This window comes from Biomphalaria glabrata, chromosome 3, assembly GCF_947242115.1.
Source record: "Biomphalaria glabrata chromosome 3, xgBioGlab47.1, whole genome shotgun sequence".
In the NCBI taxonomy this organism is placed as follows: Eukaryota; Metazoa; Mollusca; class Gastropoda; family Planorbidae; genus Biomphalaria; species Biomphalaria glabrata.
Window position 1 is genome coordinate 56,053,549 of NC_074713.1, and position 21,470 is coordinate 56,075,018.

At 35.0% G+C, this 21,470-nt stretch overlaps 2 protein-coding genes across 4 annotated transcripts in view; both read left to right on the forward strand.

Moving 5' to 3' along the window:
* Nucleotides 1-220: 220 nt before the first annotated feature.
* On the forward strand, nucleotides 221-11,022 carry LOC129924977 (uncharacterized). Its single transcript, XM_056022772.1, has 10 exons — nucleotides 221-505; nucleotides 1,103-1,186; nucleotides 1,331-1,511; nucleotides 2,574-2,649; nucleotides 2,771-2,851; nucleotides 5,119-5,170; nucleotides 5,971-6,080; nucleotides 6,475-6,569; nucleotides 8,243-8,366; nucleotides 9,001-11,022. Exons 3-8 carry the CDS (start codon nucleotides 1,465-1,467, stop codon nucleotides 6,556-6,558), a joined length of 450 nt encoding a protein of 149 aa, XP_055878747.1. The 5' UTR covers nucleotides 221-505; nucleotides 1,103-1,186; nucleotides 1,331-1,464; the 3' UTR covers nucleotides 6,559-6,569; nucleotides 8,243-8,366; nucleotides 9,001-11,022.
* Nucleotides 11,023-13,782: 2,760 nt separating this feature from the next.
* The window catches only part of LOC129924978 (uncharacterized), a 45,279-nt gene continuing 37,591 nt past the window's right edge, over nucleotides 13,783-21,470 (forward strand). Inside the window, exons 1-2 of one of the 3 annotated variants that reach the window (XM_056022776.1) lie at nucleotides 13,783-13,809; nucleotides 15,766-15,794. The gene's annotated coding sequence lies outside the window, so the exon portion shown is untranslated. Of the gene's footprint in view, nucleotides 13,810-14,960; nucleotides 15,370-15,637; nucleotides 15,795-21,470 lie in introns of those variants that run through there. The other 2 variants (XM_056022774.1, XM_056022773.1) reach the window with 2 other exon arrangements.

Here is a 21,470-nt window from a genome sequence, read left to right on the forward strand (position 1 = left end):
TTTCTATTGATTCTAGAGTACCTGTATCCAATTGGTTAGGTTACTGCTTATTAATTTTATCTTTTAGATTTGAAGATAAATTTCAAGATATTATTAAAACATTTCTTTTTCATTTCCAGGAAGCTGTGTTTTCACTAGTTGGTAAAAAGATTATTGAAGATTGTTTAAATGGCTACAATGGATCCATATTAGCTTAGTAAGTCATGAAATCTAATTTATTGAAGGTATTTAGAAGATGGAGTGATAAATACATCATTGTCTAGTAGTGTTTGTCAAGTCTTAGCTCTTTCCTCTTAAGCTTCAATAATTTTAAAGCTCACCTTTGTTTCAGATTTGTTTTTAACTTGTAACAGTATTTTTTTTTTATACAAATACTCTGTCAGGGGCAGTGGTAGAGGTTTGTACACTGTACACTTACATTTCACTCTCTCTATTGTTAACATTTTATTTCTTTTGCACTTTCTTAGTGGCCAGACTGGCTCAGGTAAAAGTTTTACTATGTTTGGTAAGTGTTCTTTCATCATTAAAAATATAAATCTTGGCATTTATGATATTGTATTATTTTTTTGTTACAACGAATATTAATTTTAAAAATGACCTTAAATTAAATAGATTTTCTGAAGGAGACGCGGTGGCTGAGCGGTAAAGTGCTTGGCTTTCAAACAAGTGTTCAATTCCTGGTGAAGACTGGGATTTTTAATTTTAGGATCTTCAGGCGTCCACCCAGCTCTAATGGGTATCCAACATTAGTTGGGAAAAGTAAATGTGATTGGTCATTGTGCTGGCCACATGACACCCTAAGTAACTATAGGCCACAGAATCAGATGACCTTTACATCATCTGCCCTATAGACCACAAGGTCTTAAAGGGGAATAAGATTTTATGAGTTCTTTGGCCAGCATTTCTCAAGTAGGGAGACATGACATGCATACAAAAGGGAAAGCTTTTTTTCAAAGGACAAAATATTAGTTATATTTTAATTGTAGTTATAAATATCTATATTTGAATATATTGATCTAGTAAAAACTGCATTATTGCCGATGTTTAAGAAAAACATTTAACAGAGAAATTTATTTTAAATCTTTTTTTTTTTTAATTAAAGGTCCGTCTGAGAACTTGGAAAGCTCGTGGTGTGATTCCCAGAAGTTTGGAGTATCTCTTTAGTGTAATAGCTCACCAACAAGATGTAACTTTCTTTTATTGTATACAATTGTTTTTATAAGGTTTAACTGGTGTAATGAAACCATTAGATTTAAATGTTTACTTTTTTTTTTCTGCCCCACTTTTGTTTAAAACACAAATCATAACATTTTTTTAATTCTCTTCACAGCATGTCAGTAAAAAAACAGTTTTTGTGTCACTGCTCCTTTTTAGAAATCTATCAAGAGCAAATCTTTGATCTTTTGGATACAGCTTCACAAGGTATTCGCTTATGTAAGAATATGAACAAAGGTGTCTTTGTAGATGGACTCATTGAGCAAGTTATCTGCAACCCAAGAGATGCTTATCAGGTATTAAAGCCATCGAGTTAATTCTAGTTTTACACATTTTTGTTTTTTGTAAGATTTTTCTTGATAATAATATGCCTGAATTGAGTTTTAAAGGAATGGAACATACTTTGTTGTCTTCAGTTACTAATCAAGGGCTAGTTGAATCGTAGAGTAGCTGCATCGTCCATGAACAGTGAGGGCTCACGCTCACATGCTGTTTTTACAGTTAAAATAGAGTCAAAGGTATAGTTTTTATTTCAATTAAATGTTAATTAAAACATGTACACTTAATGTACAAATAGACATTTATTTTGTCTGTGTTGATCTACTAGGAGGAAGTAGGTGGTTTCCAAAAAAGCAATATATCACAGATAAATCTAATTGATCTGGCAGGATCAGAGAGACAGAAAGCTACCAACACTGACAGCACTTGGCTCAAAGTAGTTCTTCATTTTCTTTTGGAGTAGAACAAAGTTATATTAATTTCTGATAATTGCTCATGAAATAGTCTATGATAGAAAACTAATGTCAAAATGGATTCTAGCTGAATTTTATGTTTTTGCTAAAGTTACTTATATTCTGTGAAATTTTACAAAGGAAATGTTTGGTAAGTTTTAATGTTTCAATAGAGATAAAAGAAAAAAAAAGTATAGTTTCTTAACTTTGATAATAAAAATCATGCAAGTAATAATTTTTTATTTTGTTATCTGAAACTAAAATAACTTTTGGTCCTTTAATGATTATTTAATTTTATTAAAAAGGACATACATTTCTCCTTAATTCTTTACCAATCATAACATTTTTTTAATAACAAAAAGGTTATTGAAGTGAAATCATAACAGGCTAGTGAATGATGAACATGCCAAGTTAATAATTCCATCAGATGTTGAAAATAATTTTGGCAAGAAATATTTGAACCTGTGCCTTTGTACTATTTTTTGCTTCTCTGAAACATATATATGCTCATTAAAAGACCATATGTGTACTATACAATAGGCCAAACTCATGCACTCTAACAAGTCTAAATCTCTGCTAGTAAGTTAAATATGTTTTACATAATCAATTTTTACCTTTTTACTTCAGATCTCCAAAAATAGAGGATTTGAATCTTTCTTTCAAAGATTATCAAAAAATCTTTTTACAGGAGGATTCATTTAAGGTTGGTTGAACTTGAAAAAAAACCTGTGCTCATAAAGTGAAAATAAGATATCATGTATATACATTTTTTTTTAATTGAATTAGGGGTCGGTGAAAAACTGTCTATTTTTATTTATTAACAGAAATTGTATGCTGTCAATAGTAAACTTCAACAAGAAAATCAAAACTTGCTGGAAAAGTTGATCTTTATGAATCACTTAGAGGTTTGTTAGTGATAGCTAAAATAAATTAGCACTTTTCATTTAAAGTTTTTATAAAACCAATATTTATGTATTGTACGATAATAATAAGGCTTGTCTTCGAGTCCAAAGATTAGTAAGGAATGCAGTATTTCCCGTGGCTCCTCAGCCCCAGCTGTGACTTAAATATTTTGCCACATCCATGGCAAGCATAACCATTGTTTGCAGGTGGTCGATTTAGATTTTCTTTTCGCCCTCTGTGTTTGTCCTCGGCAACGGATTTTCTTTTGGTCTCAAATGTGTATCCTGTGGCCTTTGTGAGTGACCTCCAGCTGTCTCGTTCTGAGGCCGCATGTAACCAGGTGCTCTGTTCTATGTCAGCTAAGGAAAGTTGACCCCTAAGCTGGTCTTTGAAGCATTTTGTAGGGCGCCTTTGTTACCTTTTAGCTCACCAAAAAAGACTGTCTTTGGCATACGTTTATCTCCCATATGGGATAACAATAGACTTAAAATGAGTTCTTTGTTTGCGCAGCAGCTTTTAAAATGGATGAATAAAAAAATGACCTGTAACAAATCAAAGCAGCACTAGGGTACTTAAGTATAAAGTTAATAACATTTGGTGAAGCATAAGCTCTTAAATCATAGAGTTCTGAACTGCCAACCTTGACCAGGTACTAAGCTAACATCTGACTGTGCCATACAGGTCCCCCCAGAAAAAAAAGCTTCCAAGCCAGTAGAGTTATTTTGGTCTGTAGACCTGTATTGTTACCTAGGGTAATGTCAGAGCCTATCTTTGTTTCACCAGATTTTGTTCACTTTTTTCTGTCAGCAATTATTGTGCTTATGTTATATGTCATGTTTCATTTGTTTTAGGAGGCCTGGTAAATGCTGGCCCTCCAAGCCGGGGGTCCCGGGTTCAACTCTTGGTGAAGACTGGAATTTTTCATTTCAGGATCTTTGGGCGCCTTAATTGGTACCTGACATTAAGTGGGGAAAAGTAAAGGCTGTTAGTCATCATGCAGGCCTTGTGACACTGTTGTTAACTGTGGGCCACAGAAACAGATAACCCTATATTTCACTAAGGAGAACTTTACTGACAACACTTTTTTATTTGTTTAACATTTAAGCTTCAAACACCATTTACGTTACCTATTAAAGAATCCCACTTTGTAAACTTTTCTATTTAAATGTTAAAATGGTTAAAGTCCACGTGATAAAGATGTAAAGAAAGATACCGTTTCTAACTTCTTTACTTCTTAAAATTTGCTTTCAAATTCCACAATCAAAGAATAAGTCTTGTACTTTTCAACCCCTTTGCTAGAAATAGTTTCACATTTCAGCAAATGTCAAAACCTGTCTTTACTTGCTTGCCTGGAGAAATGGGATGACTTTGTTTGAAAAGATTTAACATGCACATACATTTCATGTGCAAATAACCAATTGGGATAGTGTTGATGGCAAACATAAAGGCTATCTTTCACTCTTCCTTAGAAATATTAGTTACAAAGTCACAGGAACAAAACAATTTCTTCCTTGAGATCTCATGTTTTTCTCATTACCTTGAACATGCTACGCTAGCGGATAACACTGTAGTACCGAACATGGGAATGATATGTTTCCAAATATCCAAGTAGTTCTCTGAACTGCCTGTGATCAAGACCCCTAGCTCTGATAACTTTGAGCTCTGAGATAGTTGGGTCAATAACATGTCTAATATTCAATGCAGCTTTTCACAAACTTTCCAGTGTAGAGGTAAGAGGATATTGTTCTATATTTTATTAGGAAAGCTTTGTGCGTGTTTTTCTCAGTCAAAGCTCGGACACCATGTTGTTAAACTCGCCATCTTGTTCCATGCCAACCCAACACTTTCAACTAGTTCTTTATAGTACTGAATAAAAAAATGGCCTGAGTTTGTGTCTTTGACTAAATGTTTCGACATATTACCAATTACAAAAATCCTCCTTTACTTTAAACTTATTCGAATGGCATACAAAGAAATGTTTCTTTAGCGTCTTCGTCATAAGAATCAGAAGTTTCAATAATTTAAATAGATTTTTAAAATCATTATATTTTTACACATTATGTAGGCATATATAATGTTTTTGGGTGTCAGCGGGCGGCATAAAATGCTCCAGTGGGCTGCATGTGGCCTGCTGGCCATAATTTGCCCCACCCCTGGTCTAGATGGAAGGGCAAATTTTTAAAATTCTTTAATAAGGGGAGTGGATGTACAATAAACCTTATTTAAAAAATTATAATTGGTTAAAAAAAACTTTCATTTTGATTTCTAGAAATTTGAAAAAGACAACAAAGTTTTACAAGCTATGTTGAAGCACACAGAAGGTAAGACTGCCCTATTACTAACAAATATTTTATTGTAACTTTCAGAAATAAATTTGCTTAGTTGTTTGACATTGCATTCTGATAATAGGAAATTTCTAGCTCAGGTTCTCATGATAGTCCCTTGCCATTAACAATGTCAGAAGGTTATTACTTTGGTTTGTAAATAGATGTATGTGGTATTTGTTATGCTTGCTCATGAAAAGTAAATTATATAAGTAAAAAAGTCAAAAGGACCAGGTAGCCCATCCATACCTAGTTGTCATTGTAGGCAGTGGGCTTTTTTGAGGGGAAAACTATCTGAAAAACCTAGGAAAGGGAAGTCACATTATTTTTCTTGTATGAATTAAACACTTTAAAAGTTCAAAAGAAAATACAACTTATGACACTTGTAGTTGTATAGTTGTATAGTCTTATTAAATGAGCGTCACTAAACAAGATAGATAACTTGGACCCACTACAACTATGTGAGATCATCTCAAAATGGACAAATTCTGTCAAGGAAAAAACTGAACATCACAAAAACATAAACAAATGCATTAATGGCTCTAACCTATTAGCTTTGCTACTTTATTTCAATTCTTTTTTAGTATCATGATTTTTTTTTTTATTTAATACTTTGAAATAAGAAAACTGCAAAATAAAACAACTTAATGAAATAAAAAAGCTTCTGTGTTTATTTATTTAGCTCTGTAGTTTGTAAAGTCATTGGTCTTTACCAAATTCAAATGATCAAGCTAGAATAATTGTATAATTTTGACTTTTCTGGAATAAAATCATTCTAATTTCTTTGTGTTCAATAGTTTGTGAGCAGAAAGCTCCTGAAGTGCCAAATTTTCAAGTTATTAAGAATATTGAATCAGCCTATAGCCGCAAGATGGAAGAGTTTGAGAGGTCAATCTTTGGCAAAGATGTAAGTATCAAAGATACTGTCTAACTGTTGTAACTGTTGAGGAAACTGTAACATTAACAAAAAATTCCTATGCCTTTTTTTTTTTTTTACAAACCCTGCCTTTTTCTTAATTAATACAATGATTCTTCACCAATTTAAGGACTCAGCATTGATTATGTTTAATTTTACTTGTTTAGATTTGTAATCTGTTTTTATGAGTCAAGTTTACTTAGCCCTTTTACTAATATGTTATTCTTGCAAGGTTTAAGAAATTCTAATTTATCATTCTTTTAATGGTCATTGTATTTCCTTTGAACACTTGTAACTGAATATCTCAGCTACACCACCTTGTGATCAATATCATTTAAATATTGCATGCAATTATTGTAACTATACATGTTTTATTTTCAATCAGAAAAAAGTAGCTGAGTTATTATTTGAAGTAGCAAAATTAAAAGAGGAACTTCACCTTGCAGGGAAACACATGCATCTGTTCTAAAAGACAGGAATGTAAGTATATTTTGTATTTTGCATTGTTTTCCCCCTTCACTTTACAATTGATTCATCAAGCAAACTAGGGATTACTAAGACACTCCCTTCTCCTATATTAAGCCTTTTTTTTTTTCTTTACGATGCCATCTGTTCATTTAAGAAACTGGTGAATTCTGGGACTCACCTTTGATTATGTTGATCCCCTCACAGCTTAAATTCAATGACACACCCTTAAATCTTAACAAATGCATCATGCCCACCCAGTTGAGAAGGAGACTTTTTATAGTATCACAAGCCTTAACATTAGGCTCTACTCAACAAAATCTACTTTGACTCATTCCTTTCTGTCTTTTCCATTTTTTTCCTTACATTTTAGTGCTGTTCTGTGGAATCTTTTCAAACTTCCTTGAAACATTGAGAACATGCACACAATTCAAAACTTCCCACTCTTGATGGCTAGCCATGCAGCTTTTGCCATTCAGAAGCGTGGTCGAGAGGCCAAGTGCGCTTGAACTTGGCTTGTCTTGGCTACCTAGAAGGGGGCTCGAGGTTCGACACCCGACTCAGGCAGAGTTGTGTTTACTGAGCGCCTAAAGCCAGCACGGAAAACCAACTCCTAGATACCCCCTCCCCCCCACCGGTCCACAAATGAGATTGGACCAAAAGCACTCTGAGCATGCTATAAGCATGAAAGTAGCGCTATATAAAAGCTATAATAATAATTCAGCTGAACATCACGTTTATAAGTAGAAAAACTCCTGCTCATGAATACATTAGATTGAATAGATTTTAAAGACATTTTGTAACTTGTATTAATTTCCTCAAGTCAATGATGCTAATTAAAACACTATTTTTAAGGTATTAATAATCTATTACTTTTTTCTAATGATTCATTTTAACACAGGGATGTCTACCTTGTCTAATTGTCATTAGATGGTCACAATGTTGACTTAGTTGACTTATTCCTTTTGACTCCCAGAAGGGCATAGGGCTTTAACAGTACCACTCCATGGGTGTCTGTTCTGGGCAACTCCCTTCGGTTGAGTCTATGTTGCTTCTTGGATGGCTGCCAGATCGTGTGCTTTGTGCTCTGGACTGTCATTAGATGGTCATGATTGTCACAGTCTCAGTTGACATTGCCTGATTTAATGTTCACGTCATGTTAAGAGGTTAAAAGACACGTGGAATTCCTGATGTAGAAAACAGGAAAAGTAAAAAGTATGCTACAGGCTTGGAAACTGAGGTTTGCATTGCTCAGTCCATACCACATTTGTTACTGATTGTCCTGATGGAAAGTTAAATTTGAATTTGGCCATGTTAGCACTATTGATAAGGGTTAGGATCATTGAATGTGTTTGTTCTCGCTCTCAAAATTACTGAAAGGATATAGACTATATACATTCTATATATTTTTAACATTTTTGCATAGTATCTTTTTCATGCTTAGAACATGATCATTGCTCTAAGGTTTTTTTTGTTTTTTTTTTTGTATGGAAATGGAGGGGGAGGGGTATATGGGTTAAGGTTTTCTGTGCTGATTTAGGCCGTCAGCAAACAACTTAGTTGGGTTTCGAACTAAAGCCTCCTTGTAGCCAAGTAGTTTATGCCACTGACTTGTAAGAACATATTCTTCTTGTTTTCATATCAACACAATTATTTTACACTTTATTGTTATTTATTTTTTTTTTTAGTGCAATAGAATGGGTGCTGCTGAGGCTTTTCAAGTATTTCAGAGTGCTGTGCCTATGCAAGGAGGTGCTATTGGTGAGCCTGGAGAGAGAAAGTCATCTTCAGAAAAAAATGGCTCGGTTAGAGGTAATTATGCCCAGAATAGTAATGCTTTACACTTTATATATTTATATTTCACTACACACACAGATTATATCACCCAATTATATCACCAAAAAATGGACAACAAAGATTAAGACTACCAAAACAATGTCCTTATTATGCATTACAAAAAATATTGTCAATGTACTATGCTGTCATCTGTAATATTTTATTTTTCAATATCTGCCTGGTTTGGTATTCTGAACATTAAAAATAAAATTAATATGCCCTTAAAAGTACAATCATTGGCATTTAACACAAACCATACTTGGATACTTATTTGAGGAAAACATTAAGAAAATTATAAATATTTTAAAGATAAACACCCTCTGGGTCACAATTTTAACATTTACTATCACATGGACAATTATAAAGACACTGATCACAAAAACAGAAAAACACTCTTTGTGTTTCCATAGCAAATTAATTATTGAATAAAATCCAACTTTAGATTTTAACTCCTAGCACTGTGTTGAAGTGAACTGGGCAATGAATGTATAAAATGTATTTATTTGTTACAGTTTAGTAGCTATTAGTATAGATAAAGTAGTAAGTACATAGATCTTCATTAAAAATATTTAAGTATTTTTTTGATTCTATTTACTGTTACATTTTTCAGGAAGAACTCTAATAAAAGAAACAAAAATGCCAGAAATAAATGAACAATCTTGGAGAAGTAAAAAAAGTGAATGAACTAATAACATCCTTTTAAAGAGTCACTGTTTTTGTAAAAGCAGTATAAAGTTTGTTTTTTTATACCAATCAATGGTTATAATTCAAATGAAAGCCACTTCATTCTTCTTAAAAAATCCAGTACAAGAGATACAGTACTTGTAAGCATGTCAATGATTGGTTGAATTCTACCAGTATTTGAATTAACGTATATTTTAGTTTGATGCCCAAGATTGGCATTGACTCTAGACAAATAATTGTGTTTATACACAGTTTGACTGTAAAAGAAATATGTCGAGATATTTTTGTTAAGATTTTTCTTAAGTTCTACTACACTCTTTTAGTCAATAAGTTCTACAATGGAATTTAAAAAGATGTTTATGGAAATTGTCTTTCATTTCACTAGCCATTTGTTTCTCATAAAAATTGTGGAATTGAAAATGTCTGTTACATGTGCTTCTATATCTAATATTTATGAATATATATATAGAATATTCTCTGCTTAAAAGTATGCTTTATTGGAATATGTTTGATGTCAATACTTGTAATAAAATGAACAAGAGGTGTTTCACTCTAGTAGTTTAAATTTTCATAAGTTATGAACTAGAGGCCTTAAATCAAATTGACTACTTTTGGATAAATTTGTCATCTCTGTAACTGTAATGTAACTAGGCCTCAAGGTTTCCTAAATTGAGCAAAGAGAAAGAGCATCCACATTTATCTTTTTTCTAGAAAGAACAAAAATAAAGCTCAAATATTTCTCCTATTTTGACACAAATTAAGAAAAATAATATGACCATTTTTGTAGGAGCACACAAGGTTGAATTTATAGGTAGGCTAATTAGGCATGGTTGTATTTTACACAGCTACAACTGTATTAATACATAAATAAGCTGTCCTATTGTAAATATGTACTGTACATAAAGAATTAGTTATTAGAAATAGCTATTTGATCTTCATGTATTGTCTTGAATCCTTTTTTTTTTTTGTTGGTGTTTTGATTTTTCTGAATAACTTATATGTTAAACTACCTGTATAATGTGTTTGTAAATATTCATATCAGATAATTTCTATTGCTGTTTATTATGACAGTCTTAAGTTTAAGGAAGTTGGAAGTTTTTGTTTATGTATCAACACAGACCATGAGCTCTATTATAACTGTCTGTCTGGTCTTTCAGTTTTTCTTTGGGTCATCTTTGTTTCATTGTGGCAGTCTGTATTTATATTTAGTGTATTCTTGCCATTTTATGCCCATAATTGAACCCAGACTCCTTTGGTTCAATCCTTCTAGCACCCTTAAATGCTTTGCATGTAGCTGCCAAATCTGAGAGCCATAATGAAGTGCTTCGAGGCCACTGCCTGGTAGATATGTAACTATTTATCTATCACTAATTGCAAAGTTTGGGCCCTCTGAGTCCACCCAACTCTAATGGGTACCTGGCATTAGTTGAGGAAAAGTAAAGGCGGTTGGTCATTGTGCTGGCTACATGATACCCTCGTTAACTGTAGGCCACAGAATCAGATGACCTTTACATCATCTGCCCTATAGACCACAAGGTCTGAAAGGGGAACTTTACTTACTTACTTAATTGCAGAAGTGTTGTACATAAAAACATTCCGTACTCAAGTTTAACTGCCATTAGTTAGAATCAATATCTTAAATAGAATAAGGTGTAATTTTTAACATTAAGCCACAGAAATGTGACCCTACAATGACTATGCTACGAGTAGTAGTTGTTATTTATAATTATAGCAATCAATTTTTTTGTTAAAGGCCCCTAGCACTATTAGATCTTCAAATTAGCTTAGTGATATTGTAATATGTGATTTATATTAGCTGATATTTTATTGCTTTCATGGATTAACAAGAATTGGTTCTGTTACTTTTCATAACATTTGTCATTACACCACAACTGATGCCTTGCTGAACAAAATGTTCTAATGAGTGAAAATAAAGTTATTTATTTTCTAATCTTGTTTTCAAGTTTCATCAATTTTTCTTTTACTTGGCAGAATTTACAACAGAGTAAGAAGCATCACACAAATTTTATTGGGATATATAAATAGGGTCATCAAGTGGCTTCTATACTTTAAATACCAAACCACACCTTATAGTTCTCTAGTTCTGACTCAGTGTCATGTTGATCTGGTTGCTCTGTTCATCACATTTGACTTATAGCTCAAGATTTGAAATAATTGGAAAAAAAAAAAAGCTCAACATTTCTTTAAATTTGTTCAAAATTTAGATTAGACCAATGAAAATGATTATATAATTTCAAGTAAACTTTAAATGTATAAAATATTAATAAGGAGAGATAATATAGACCTAAAGGCTGTGGAATATGCTAAATTTGAAGTAAGTGGGAACTGGGAATAAAGGGAAACAACTGAGCATGATGTATATTCTACAAACGTACTTTTCTTGTTAGTGAAAGTAAACATGAGGATATAACATGTTCTATGTTTTAGATTTGTATTTTCACTCCAAAGAATTTGAAGGAGGGTGCCATTCTATTTTAATAATATAGATCAAGTAAGTGATAAATGCATTATAACTTAGAAAGAAGATAGCGAATAGAGTAGGAGCAAGTACACAGCCCTGCTTTACGCCATTTTCTATTGGAAAGTGATCAGAAAGGGCACCTCTGTGTCACACTGGCTTTCAGAAAAGACCTAGTCCACTAAAGAGTGGGTTAGTCGGTCGAGCAACACTCGAGCAAAGATCTTTCCTGCAACTCACAGAAGTGTAATGCCTCGATAGTTTTAAGGTTTGAGCAGATAGACTTGACACCCTTTTTGTATAGGGATATGATTACGGAGTCTCGAAGTTCAGGTAGGACCACGCACTTCTCCCAGCGTAGAGCGAACAAGTCTGTTAGCCTCTCGGTTAGGGCGACACCACCCATTTTAAATATTTCAGCGTCCATCAGAGCCAGGTGCCTTGTGTTTTTTTTTTAGTTTAGATATTCCTGTCTCAATTTCCTCTGATGTCGGTAGGTCGTCGAGCTCCTCTCTCATAGTTTTCTGGGGGACATTTGCAAGCGATTCCTTCGATAATGATGGGTCCATTGAGGCAGCGATTGCACGAAGGCATCTATATCCAGCTTCGTTCTACCGGCAATGTGTTCAATCTTCGACGTCTACTATTCCATACAAAAACAAAGGAGATGGTCATAACGGAGCTTCTCTATGCCGATGATTGCGCCCTGCTAGCTCACAATAAACATGACCTCCAGAACGCGGTAAACGAATTTAATTACGCTGCCGCCTAACCCTAACCTCGGGAAAACAGAATTCATGTTCCAGAAGTCGCCCAATAAAACATACTCAGCCCCAAGGATCACCGTAAACGGACAGCCCCTTAATGTGGTAAACCACTTCACATATCTAGGTAGTATAGTGTCAAATGACGCCTCACTTTCAAGGAAAGTTGATAACCGTCTCGCCAGGACCAGTAGCGCTTTTGGACGCCTTCAGGCGAGAGTTTGGCGGAACAGATCGCTCCGCCTGCCTACAAAAATAAGTGTCTACCAGTTGGTGGTTCTCTCAACCCTTCTGTATGGCGCTGAGACATGGACACTATATAGGAAACATCTAAGACTTCTTGAGCGCTTCCACCAAAGATGCTTGCGCTCCATCATGGATATACGATGGCAAGACCGCACTACAAACAGCAATGTCCTTGCGAACGCCGGTATGGACAGTATAGAGGGACTTTTTTTTGGTGTGACAGTTGCGCTGGGTAGGGCACGTATCCCGTGGGAAGCGTGGTCGAGAGGCTTGGCTTGGCTACCTAGAAGGGGGATCGAGGTTCGACACCCGACTCGGGCAGAGTTGTGTTTACTGAGCGCCTAAAGGCAGCATGGAAAACCAACTCCTAGATACCCCCTCCTCCCACTGGTCCACAAATGAGATTGGACCAAACGCGCTCTGAGCATGTTATAAGCATGAAAGTAGCGCTATATAAAAGCTATAATAATGAGAGACGAACGTATGCCAAAGGCAGTCTTTTTTTTTTTTTGGTGAACTAAAAGGTGATCGACGTAACAGAAGCGCCCCACGGAAACAAGTCAAAGACCAGCTTAGGCGTCAACTTTCTTTGGCTGACATAGAAGAGAGTAGGCCTACCTGGTTGCATGCGGCCTCAGAACAAGACAGCTGGAAGTCACTCACGAACGCCGCGAGATACACATTTGAGACCAAATGAAAATCTGCTCCCTAGGACAAACGCAGACGGCGAAAAGAAAATCTAAATCGACCACCTGCGGACAATGGTTATGCTTACCCTGGATGTTGCAAAATAAGTAGGTCACAGCTGGGACTGCGCAGCCACACGAAATACTGCATTCCTGTATTATATAATTATATAAAATAAGATATAATCTTCGGACTCAAAGACCAGTCTTATTATTATAACAAAGAAAATAACGTGGAGGTCATTGATCCGATATAGCATGTTCAGTTAGTATAGACATATAGATATAAGTACTGTCATAGACTATATATAATCTATGGTACTGTCAGTAAAAAATACTTTTAAAATGTTTCGTATAATCTTTTTTTTTCATTTCAAACATTGGTATTCGTTTCGGATCAACATCAGAGAGAGAGAGAAAAAAAAAAGGGGTTATTTGACACGGTTTTCGACTGGGTAGTAATGAGCTCTTCTGTTAAACAAAATAAGATTTTTTCGTTGTTACAATTTTTACATGATTTTTAATTAGATGGGCCTTAGCCTTAGGCATAACTAAGTAAAGTAAGTACCTAGCTAGCTGATTAGTTTTACCGCTGATTCTATTTTGGCTAAGATCTAAATCTAGACTGACATCTAGATCTATCTAGGATTAGAATCTATTATTATTCTTTATTTTTATTCTTATTATCTAGAATCTTAGATGACTGGTTCAGTGGTTGCCGCATCTAGAAACCATGATACTTAGAAACTTACTAGTCTAATACTTATTATCTTATACTTATACTTATATACTAGTAATAGTAATACTATGCCATACTATGAGTATGAGTTATGAGTAAGTATGGATTAGTCTTGTAGTAAGTAGTAGCAGTCTAGATCGTCTGACTCAAGATCTATTGCTAAGGCGTCTAAGTCTAAATGTAGATTCTAGTAGTACTACCGTAGTAGTAGTAGTAGTAGTAGTAGTAGATTTAAGTAGATACTAGATCAATCTATCGACTATTCTAAAAATAAAAAAAGAGTCAAAAGACTAAATCAATCAGCAATCTAGTCTAGATCTAATGATCTATAGTATTAGGAAGTATACTTTATATACTATTTACTATACTTAACTCAGTCAGTTAATTAATACTTGACTAAAGTAGAGTCTACTTAAAACTTAGTCATAGTACTTATAATAGTTATATAAGATAATAAGTTACTAGTCTAGTTAGACTCTAGTTATTAGGACCAGTGACAGTGTCCCAGTCACGCCCAGGCCAGTGACAGTGCGTTTTGTGACACTAGGCGTGACTAGAGCAGGGGTTTAGACTTAGTGACAGTGCAGTGAGCGACTGACACCGAGTGAGTGCTTTTTGAAGTTTTTGTGTATAGATCTAGATATGATATAAATTAACTAATAACTTAATATAAGTCTCTATCTAATTTAGTAATTATATATCAAAGTATTAGTTTACATGACTAGATATGCACAATCATGTGGTAAAACTTCCCATCGAAGGACCCTTTTGAAGAATGTTATGCAAGTGGCAGTGCCACGCTGGCTATTGCTTCAGTAATCAGGTCACAAGTTTACCGGCTTGACGGTGTCAGTAGTATCTCCCTCTAAAGCAAAAAAAAAAATAAATATTAACATCAAGGCGTCGATGTCAGGAAGTGTCTTTTTAGACATATATATGATATAGGCTATATTATATAGTATACATGCTTTTGGCCTAGAGATCTAATTTTGAAGTCTTGATATTGTTATAACTGTGGAGGCAATGCAGATAGGGGAATTGTGTGTGTGTAATCAGCTGACACAGATAACAGTGGCGAGTGCTTGGCAACCATTCAGCATAGATTTGTGTTGTAAACAGTACTGAGGCCAGTCACATAGGATGGGTTATGTGACATCCAGAAAGGACAAGTGAAGCTCTATTGGTTTTGAGAAGGCTTTTAGGGAACCTATGTAAAGAGAGAAGGTGACAGTCAAAATGGTTTGGTTTGGATTCAAAGTGAGGACACTTCACAAGTACGAGACAAAGTCAAGTTCAGTACAGTGAGTCCAGTGTGAAGGTGGTACAGAACAGTTGAATCCAGTTCGAGCCTGGGATGAGGTGGAGAGGCCAGTAGAGTTTGGTACATCAGTATGGTTATCTACTTTGAAGCATTTGTACATTCATTGTTACATGTTGTCAGTGGTACAGTATTGGCTGTGATTTATTAGTCATTGGTTACTTTACACATTATTTGGAGCCATGACTTCTCAAGCTCTTTGAGTTCTCAATGTGCAGAGTATTTATTTGTGTCTAAATATAGACAGATGTTACAATATTTAAATCTAGTAGTGCTTATTGAACTTTAGATAGAGTAGTTTATTTATTCCAGACATTACATGAATTTGGACAACTTGAAGTGTTGTTGATTTTACCTCGTTTTGACGCGATTTATTTGCAAAAGTGAGGGTTTGTGCACTGTGCATGTCCATTTTCAATCAATTCTATGTCACTTTCGTTCGTTTTCAATATTTTCCAGACAGTATACATCATTTTTAAAGTTGCATGGTAAGCCATTTTTATTTCTGTCACCTGGATAAACTTAGCTAGCTTCCGGATGAAAAGTTTTTTTTTTGGTTCCTGTTAAATGTTGTGGACTTTCAAAATTGATAATTACGTTCATTTATAGACAGAGCATCACTTGTCACATTGACTGTGCTTCATTTATAGACAGAGCATCACTTGTTACATTGACTGTGCTTCATTTATAGACAGAGCATCACTTGTTACATTGACTGTGCTTCTTTTATAGACAGAGCATCACTTGTTACATTGACTGTGCTTCATTTATAGACAGAGCATCACTTGTTACATTGACTGTGCTTCAAAGATGTGTCATTACAATCTTAAAGGGATGTTGCGATTCAGATTTTAAAAAGCGATGGAAAATTTATTTCGGACAACTCTCCAAGAATAAAAATGACCGAAAAAAATAGCCAAAATTTTTTTTTTTTTTTTATGCTTCTATGGACCAGACCTAGTCTATTTTCTTTTGATAGTCTATGAGATTTTTCTATTTACTAAATAATTTTTTTTCCTATTTCTAATCTAGTCTTAGCCTATAATATTTTTTTCATTCTTCTTTGCTTTTTATTTTTTAAACAATTCTTTTTGATTATAGACTAGATCAATTAATTCTAGACTAGAGATTCTAAATTCAATTTTTTGATTTTAACTCCAGATTATTTTAAATAGAATTGAATTGAATAAATATTTATCAAATATAGTCTATTTATAAGATAATTTTATCCTTACAAAAGAATACCAACCAAAAATCTTTAAGAAGGTTTTCCAGAAGCACCGATTCAAATTTCTTCCAATGGCACCCATTTTTTACTCCTCGCTCCATGATACCTTCATCCCATTAGCTAGCCATCTCCCTAAACCCATTCTTCTGATTATTGATGGGCTGTACACCTCTCACACTTCCCTCATTGAAACATCCCAACTTTGTTTTGATTACCAAATCATTTTGAATTGTCCTCTTCCCCAAGCCTGATGCAGCCCCTTGATCAGGCATTTTTTGCTGCCATTAAGAATGCTTGGAAGGATGCATTAAGATAGCACGTGGCATCAACTGGTGATGGTGTGTCCTTAGAAACATTTGCTAAGGTTTTTAAGCCTACATGGGAAAAATGTGCTAAAATTGAGTTAGTCAAACAAGGCTTTATGGCTGCAGGGATATACCCTTTCAGTCCAGAAACAGTTAAATCAAAGCTGGAAAGTTGGGTCCCAGTTTACTATACAGACCACAAACATTGTCATCTGCCTCACTGGCTGTGCAAACTCTTTCTTCCACCTCCTATGATGTCTCACCTCTTGCTTCCCCACTCCACGATGCCCTACCTATTTCTCCCACCTCCCACGATGTCTTAACTCTTGATTCTGCCTCCCATAGTCCTGCCATCACTCATGATGTCTCACCTTTTGCTTCCCCACTCCATGATGCCCTACCTATTTCTCCCACCTCCCATGATGTCTTAACTCTTGATTCTGCCTCCCATAGTCCTGCCATCACTCATGATATCTCACCTCTTGCTTCCCCACTCCATGATGCCCTATCTATTTCTCCCACCTCCCACGATGTCTTAACTCTTGATTCTGCCTCCCACAGTCCTGCCATCACTCATGATGTCTCACCTTTTGCTTCCTTTTCCAATGATATTCTACATCTTCCTTCAACCTCCCATGATAACCCACCTCTTCCATCTGGCTCTTGTTCCTCAACTCTACCAGCAACATCACCTGATTCACCTTTACCTTCCACCTCATATGGAAGTTTTTTTTCAATATTGGCTAATCTCCTAACACAGAGTTTTCCAAACCTCATGACAAAATTATATTTGAAAAATTTAGTGAACTTTCCCTCTCTGAGGACATTTTAAAGATACCCTCCTTTAAGAGCAAGGACAAAAGTAGTGCTAAACCAAAAAAATTACCCCCAACTCTCCCAATTCTTGTAAGCAGCGAGGAATTTTGGCAAGCCTTTAAGCGCAAGATTACAGAAAAAGATGAGCAAGAAAAGATTAAAATATCTAGGAAGGTAGACAAAGATGAGACAAAAAGATGAAGATGCACTGCAAAGAAAAGTCTTGAGAGAAAAGAAGAAGGTAGGGAGACAATAGAAGAAAGATGATGATGCAAGGAAGAAAAAGGAGAAAAAAAGTTTTGCCAAGAAGAATGACCAATGAAGACAGGAATGATGACTCTGAGGTAGAGAAACTGAAGGAGGCTGAACAGAAAAAATGTGAAAATGAAAGTGGTGATAAAGTTTCTGACAGCCTTGTTGAGTAGGGAATGAAGATTGTCCTGCTGGTTGCCTTACAAGAAACAAAGGCACTCTTTAGGTTCTATGTAAACAAATGAAGATTGTCCTGCTGGTTGCCTTACAAGAAACAAAAGCACTCTTTAGGTTCTATGTGAACAAATGAAGATTGTCCTGCTGGTTGCCTTACAAGAAACAAAGGCACTCTTTAGGTTCTATGTGAACAAATGAAGATTGTCCTGCTGGTTGCCTTACAAGAAACAAAGGCACTCTTTAGGTTCTATGTGAACAAATGAAGATTGTCCTGCTGGTTGCTGTAAGGGAACTCGGGTGAGTTCTTTACCACTTACATATGGCTCGATAATCTAGGGTATGATTCTCAATTACACTTGTCAATACTTGCTTAACTCAAATACGAACACTTAGTATACATCAACTCTAACTCCTTATATTCACGAATATCGATAATACTTTAATACTTAATAAAGCACACAATTATATCACTCTATGAAATACACAAAACATCAGCACCCTACTCAGACCAGGTCAGCTCTCCAACTGTAAGACTGACCGCTAGAAAACCTAATTATCCCCCCTTGAAAATCTCGTGATAAAAACAATTCACACACCAACCAATAAAATAAACAAACACACACACAATCTCACATCTTACACACCCACGCTCTTGACATCTCCCCCTTACTTCCCCTAGATTTTCCCTGAAAATCTAAGTCTATATTATGTACACTGAAAAAAAAAATTATTAATGACATTGTTGAAGTACAACATGGTTAAAAAAAATACTACTCAAAAATACACAGTACATCTTACTATGTTTACATAAGTAATTAATTGCATTTCAACAAATTACACCTATGAGTTTAAGTATGAAATAATGAATACTTTGTTTCTATGCATCAACATTAATAAAATACATGAATTACCTTTCCATTACCAAACAAAACAAGTTCATCAATAATAATGCATATGTAATAATAAAACTAATAATATAACTAAACTAATCTTCATCTGTTCCACTTGTCCAGTTCCTTCTCTTGTGACGTCAGGTTACAATGTAGGCTACTGTTTATTGTTTATGAATATAGAGCTTAAGACTTGACTTCCGATGCTTCTCAATACTGGATGAGACGACGCGTGTTGTGCAAAGTACAATTAAAACACAAAGAGATGAACAGTTCAGTCAATTTAATTGAGCAATAATAATAATAGTAGTAGTAGTAATAGTAGTAACTTCTCTGACGAGACGATCATAGTTGAAAAAGTTCAACGTACATACTGGATTGCTGAGACGTGCACAGTCTGAAAACGTTACAATACCAGGTATGCTTCTGACAGAGGCAATAATGTGAGTTCAAACTGTCAGCCTAGACAATGGGTCAGCCCAAAAGTTGTCTGTACCTTTAATGTGCTGTATTTCAAAGTCAAAGTCCATAAGGTATAATATCCATCTAGCAATACGAGCATTGGTGGTTGCAGACTTGAGATACTTGAGATTCAGGTGATCAGTCCAAACAATGAACTTACGTGAATACAAGAAGTGTTCCAACTTCTTAATTCCCCATGTTAATGCTAACAACTCACGCTCCATAATGCTGTATTTACATTCACGTGGGAGTAATTTTCTGCTGAGGAAACGGACAGGATGCAATTTGTTTCCCACGTACTGTAGAGCAGCAACTGCAACAGCCTTGTCCGAAGCATCACACTGTAGATAAAAACATTTATCCGGATCAGGCAACATTAAAATGGGGTGAGAAGTCAAGTATCTTTGTATACGCTCCAATGCAACCTCCCCCTCCACAGTCTTAGCAACTTTAGAAGGGTGCCCTTTTTTAAGAATTTCAGTAAAGGGAGACAACAAGCTTGAAAAGTTTGGAATGAAGGAGCGATAATAATTGAGCAGACCTAATAATGATCGGGTTTCCTTCTTTGTTTTAGGGTACCGTAGCTGCAGAATCTTACTGACATTAGAATTTTCAGGCTGAAGAAAGCCTTGGCCTATCTTATGGCCTAGGAATGTAATAGTTTGGAACCCAATTAGTAACTTGTTAGGCTTAACAGTAATATTGAATTCTCCTAACCTCTCAAGCACCTGTCTCAATGAGAACATGTGACTTTGCCAATCAGTGTTGTACACACACAGATCATCAAAATAACAAACTACTTGTTCTAAACATTTTAGCACTCTACGCATTGTTCTGTTAAAGAAACTAGGACTGTTTTTTAAACCAAATGGGAGATATTTGAATTGATAGTGTGCATTAGGTACTTTGAACGCTGTGTACTGCTTACTACTCTCTTCTAATGGTACCTGCCAGTAACCTTTCGTTAGGTCTAATTTACTAAAATATTTAGCTTTCCTTAGTGTGATAAATAGTTCTTCTTGATCTGGTATGACTTCTGCATCAAATTTTGTTATGGAATTTAATTGCCTATAATCAACAACTGGTCTCAAGGTTCCATCTTTCTTTTTGATTAAGATCATAGGAGATGCATAAGGCGATTCACTCTCTTCAATAATATTCATGTTAATCATCGACTCAATTTCTTCTTGTAGCCTTTGTCTCAATGCCATTGGTACATTATAAGGTTTTAAATTGACAGGCTTATCCGATGTTAGAGTTATTTTAAAGGGCTCCACTTTCGCTTTTCCTGGTACATCTGAGATTACGTGTGCGAAGTCTTCAAGGAGTTTTTCAATTTCATTTTTCTGAGTTTGGTTTAAGTCTTTATTAATGGTTATTGCCCTTTGGTTTATTTCTCCATTTCTATGGATCATTTCCGGTAGTTTTAATTCCTCTATTTCATTATCAATGATTTGCCCTGTTTCATCATGGTCATATTCATCAATGACTCCAATAAATGCAGCAGACAAAATGTTACTCTTACAGCTACTGTTGGCAACATTGTTACTTGATGCTTCAACTGGGGTGTAATATTTGATTAATCTGTTTACATGAAATATCTTTGATTTGTTTCCTTTCTTTACTATGTAATTTAAGTCTGATAACCTCTTTTCTATCTTGTACGGGCCTTCCCAATATAATTTGAGCTTATCTCCCTTTTTTGGTTTCAACACTAATACCATTTCTCCTGTAGCAAAACTTTTTTTTACAGTGTTTCTATCATATAGTCGTTTTTGTTCTTGCCTCGCTGTGTCTTCATTATCACATGCAATCTTAGCTGTGCTTTGTAGTCTTTCTTTTAATTCCTCAAGATATTCAAACAAGTTAGTATAATTAGTGTCAACTTCTTTTTCTTTGGTCATTATTTTATTCCATAGTGGTGCCCGAGTTTCAATTTCTTTTTGTTCCTTCTCTAGACTCCCTTCTTTACTTGTTCCTATAATCGGAGTCTTTACATGAGTTTCTTCCCTTTCTCTGTCCTTCATTCCTCTC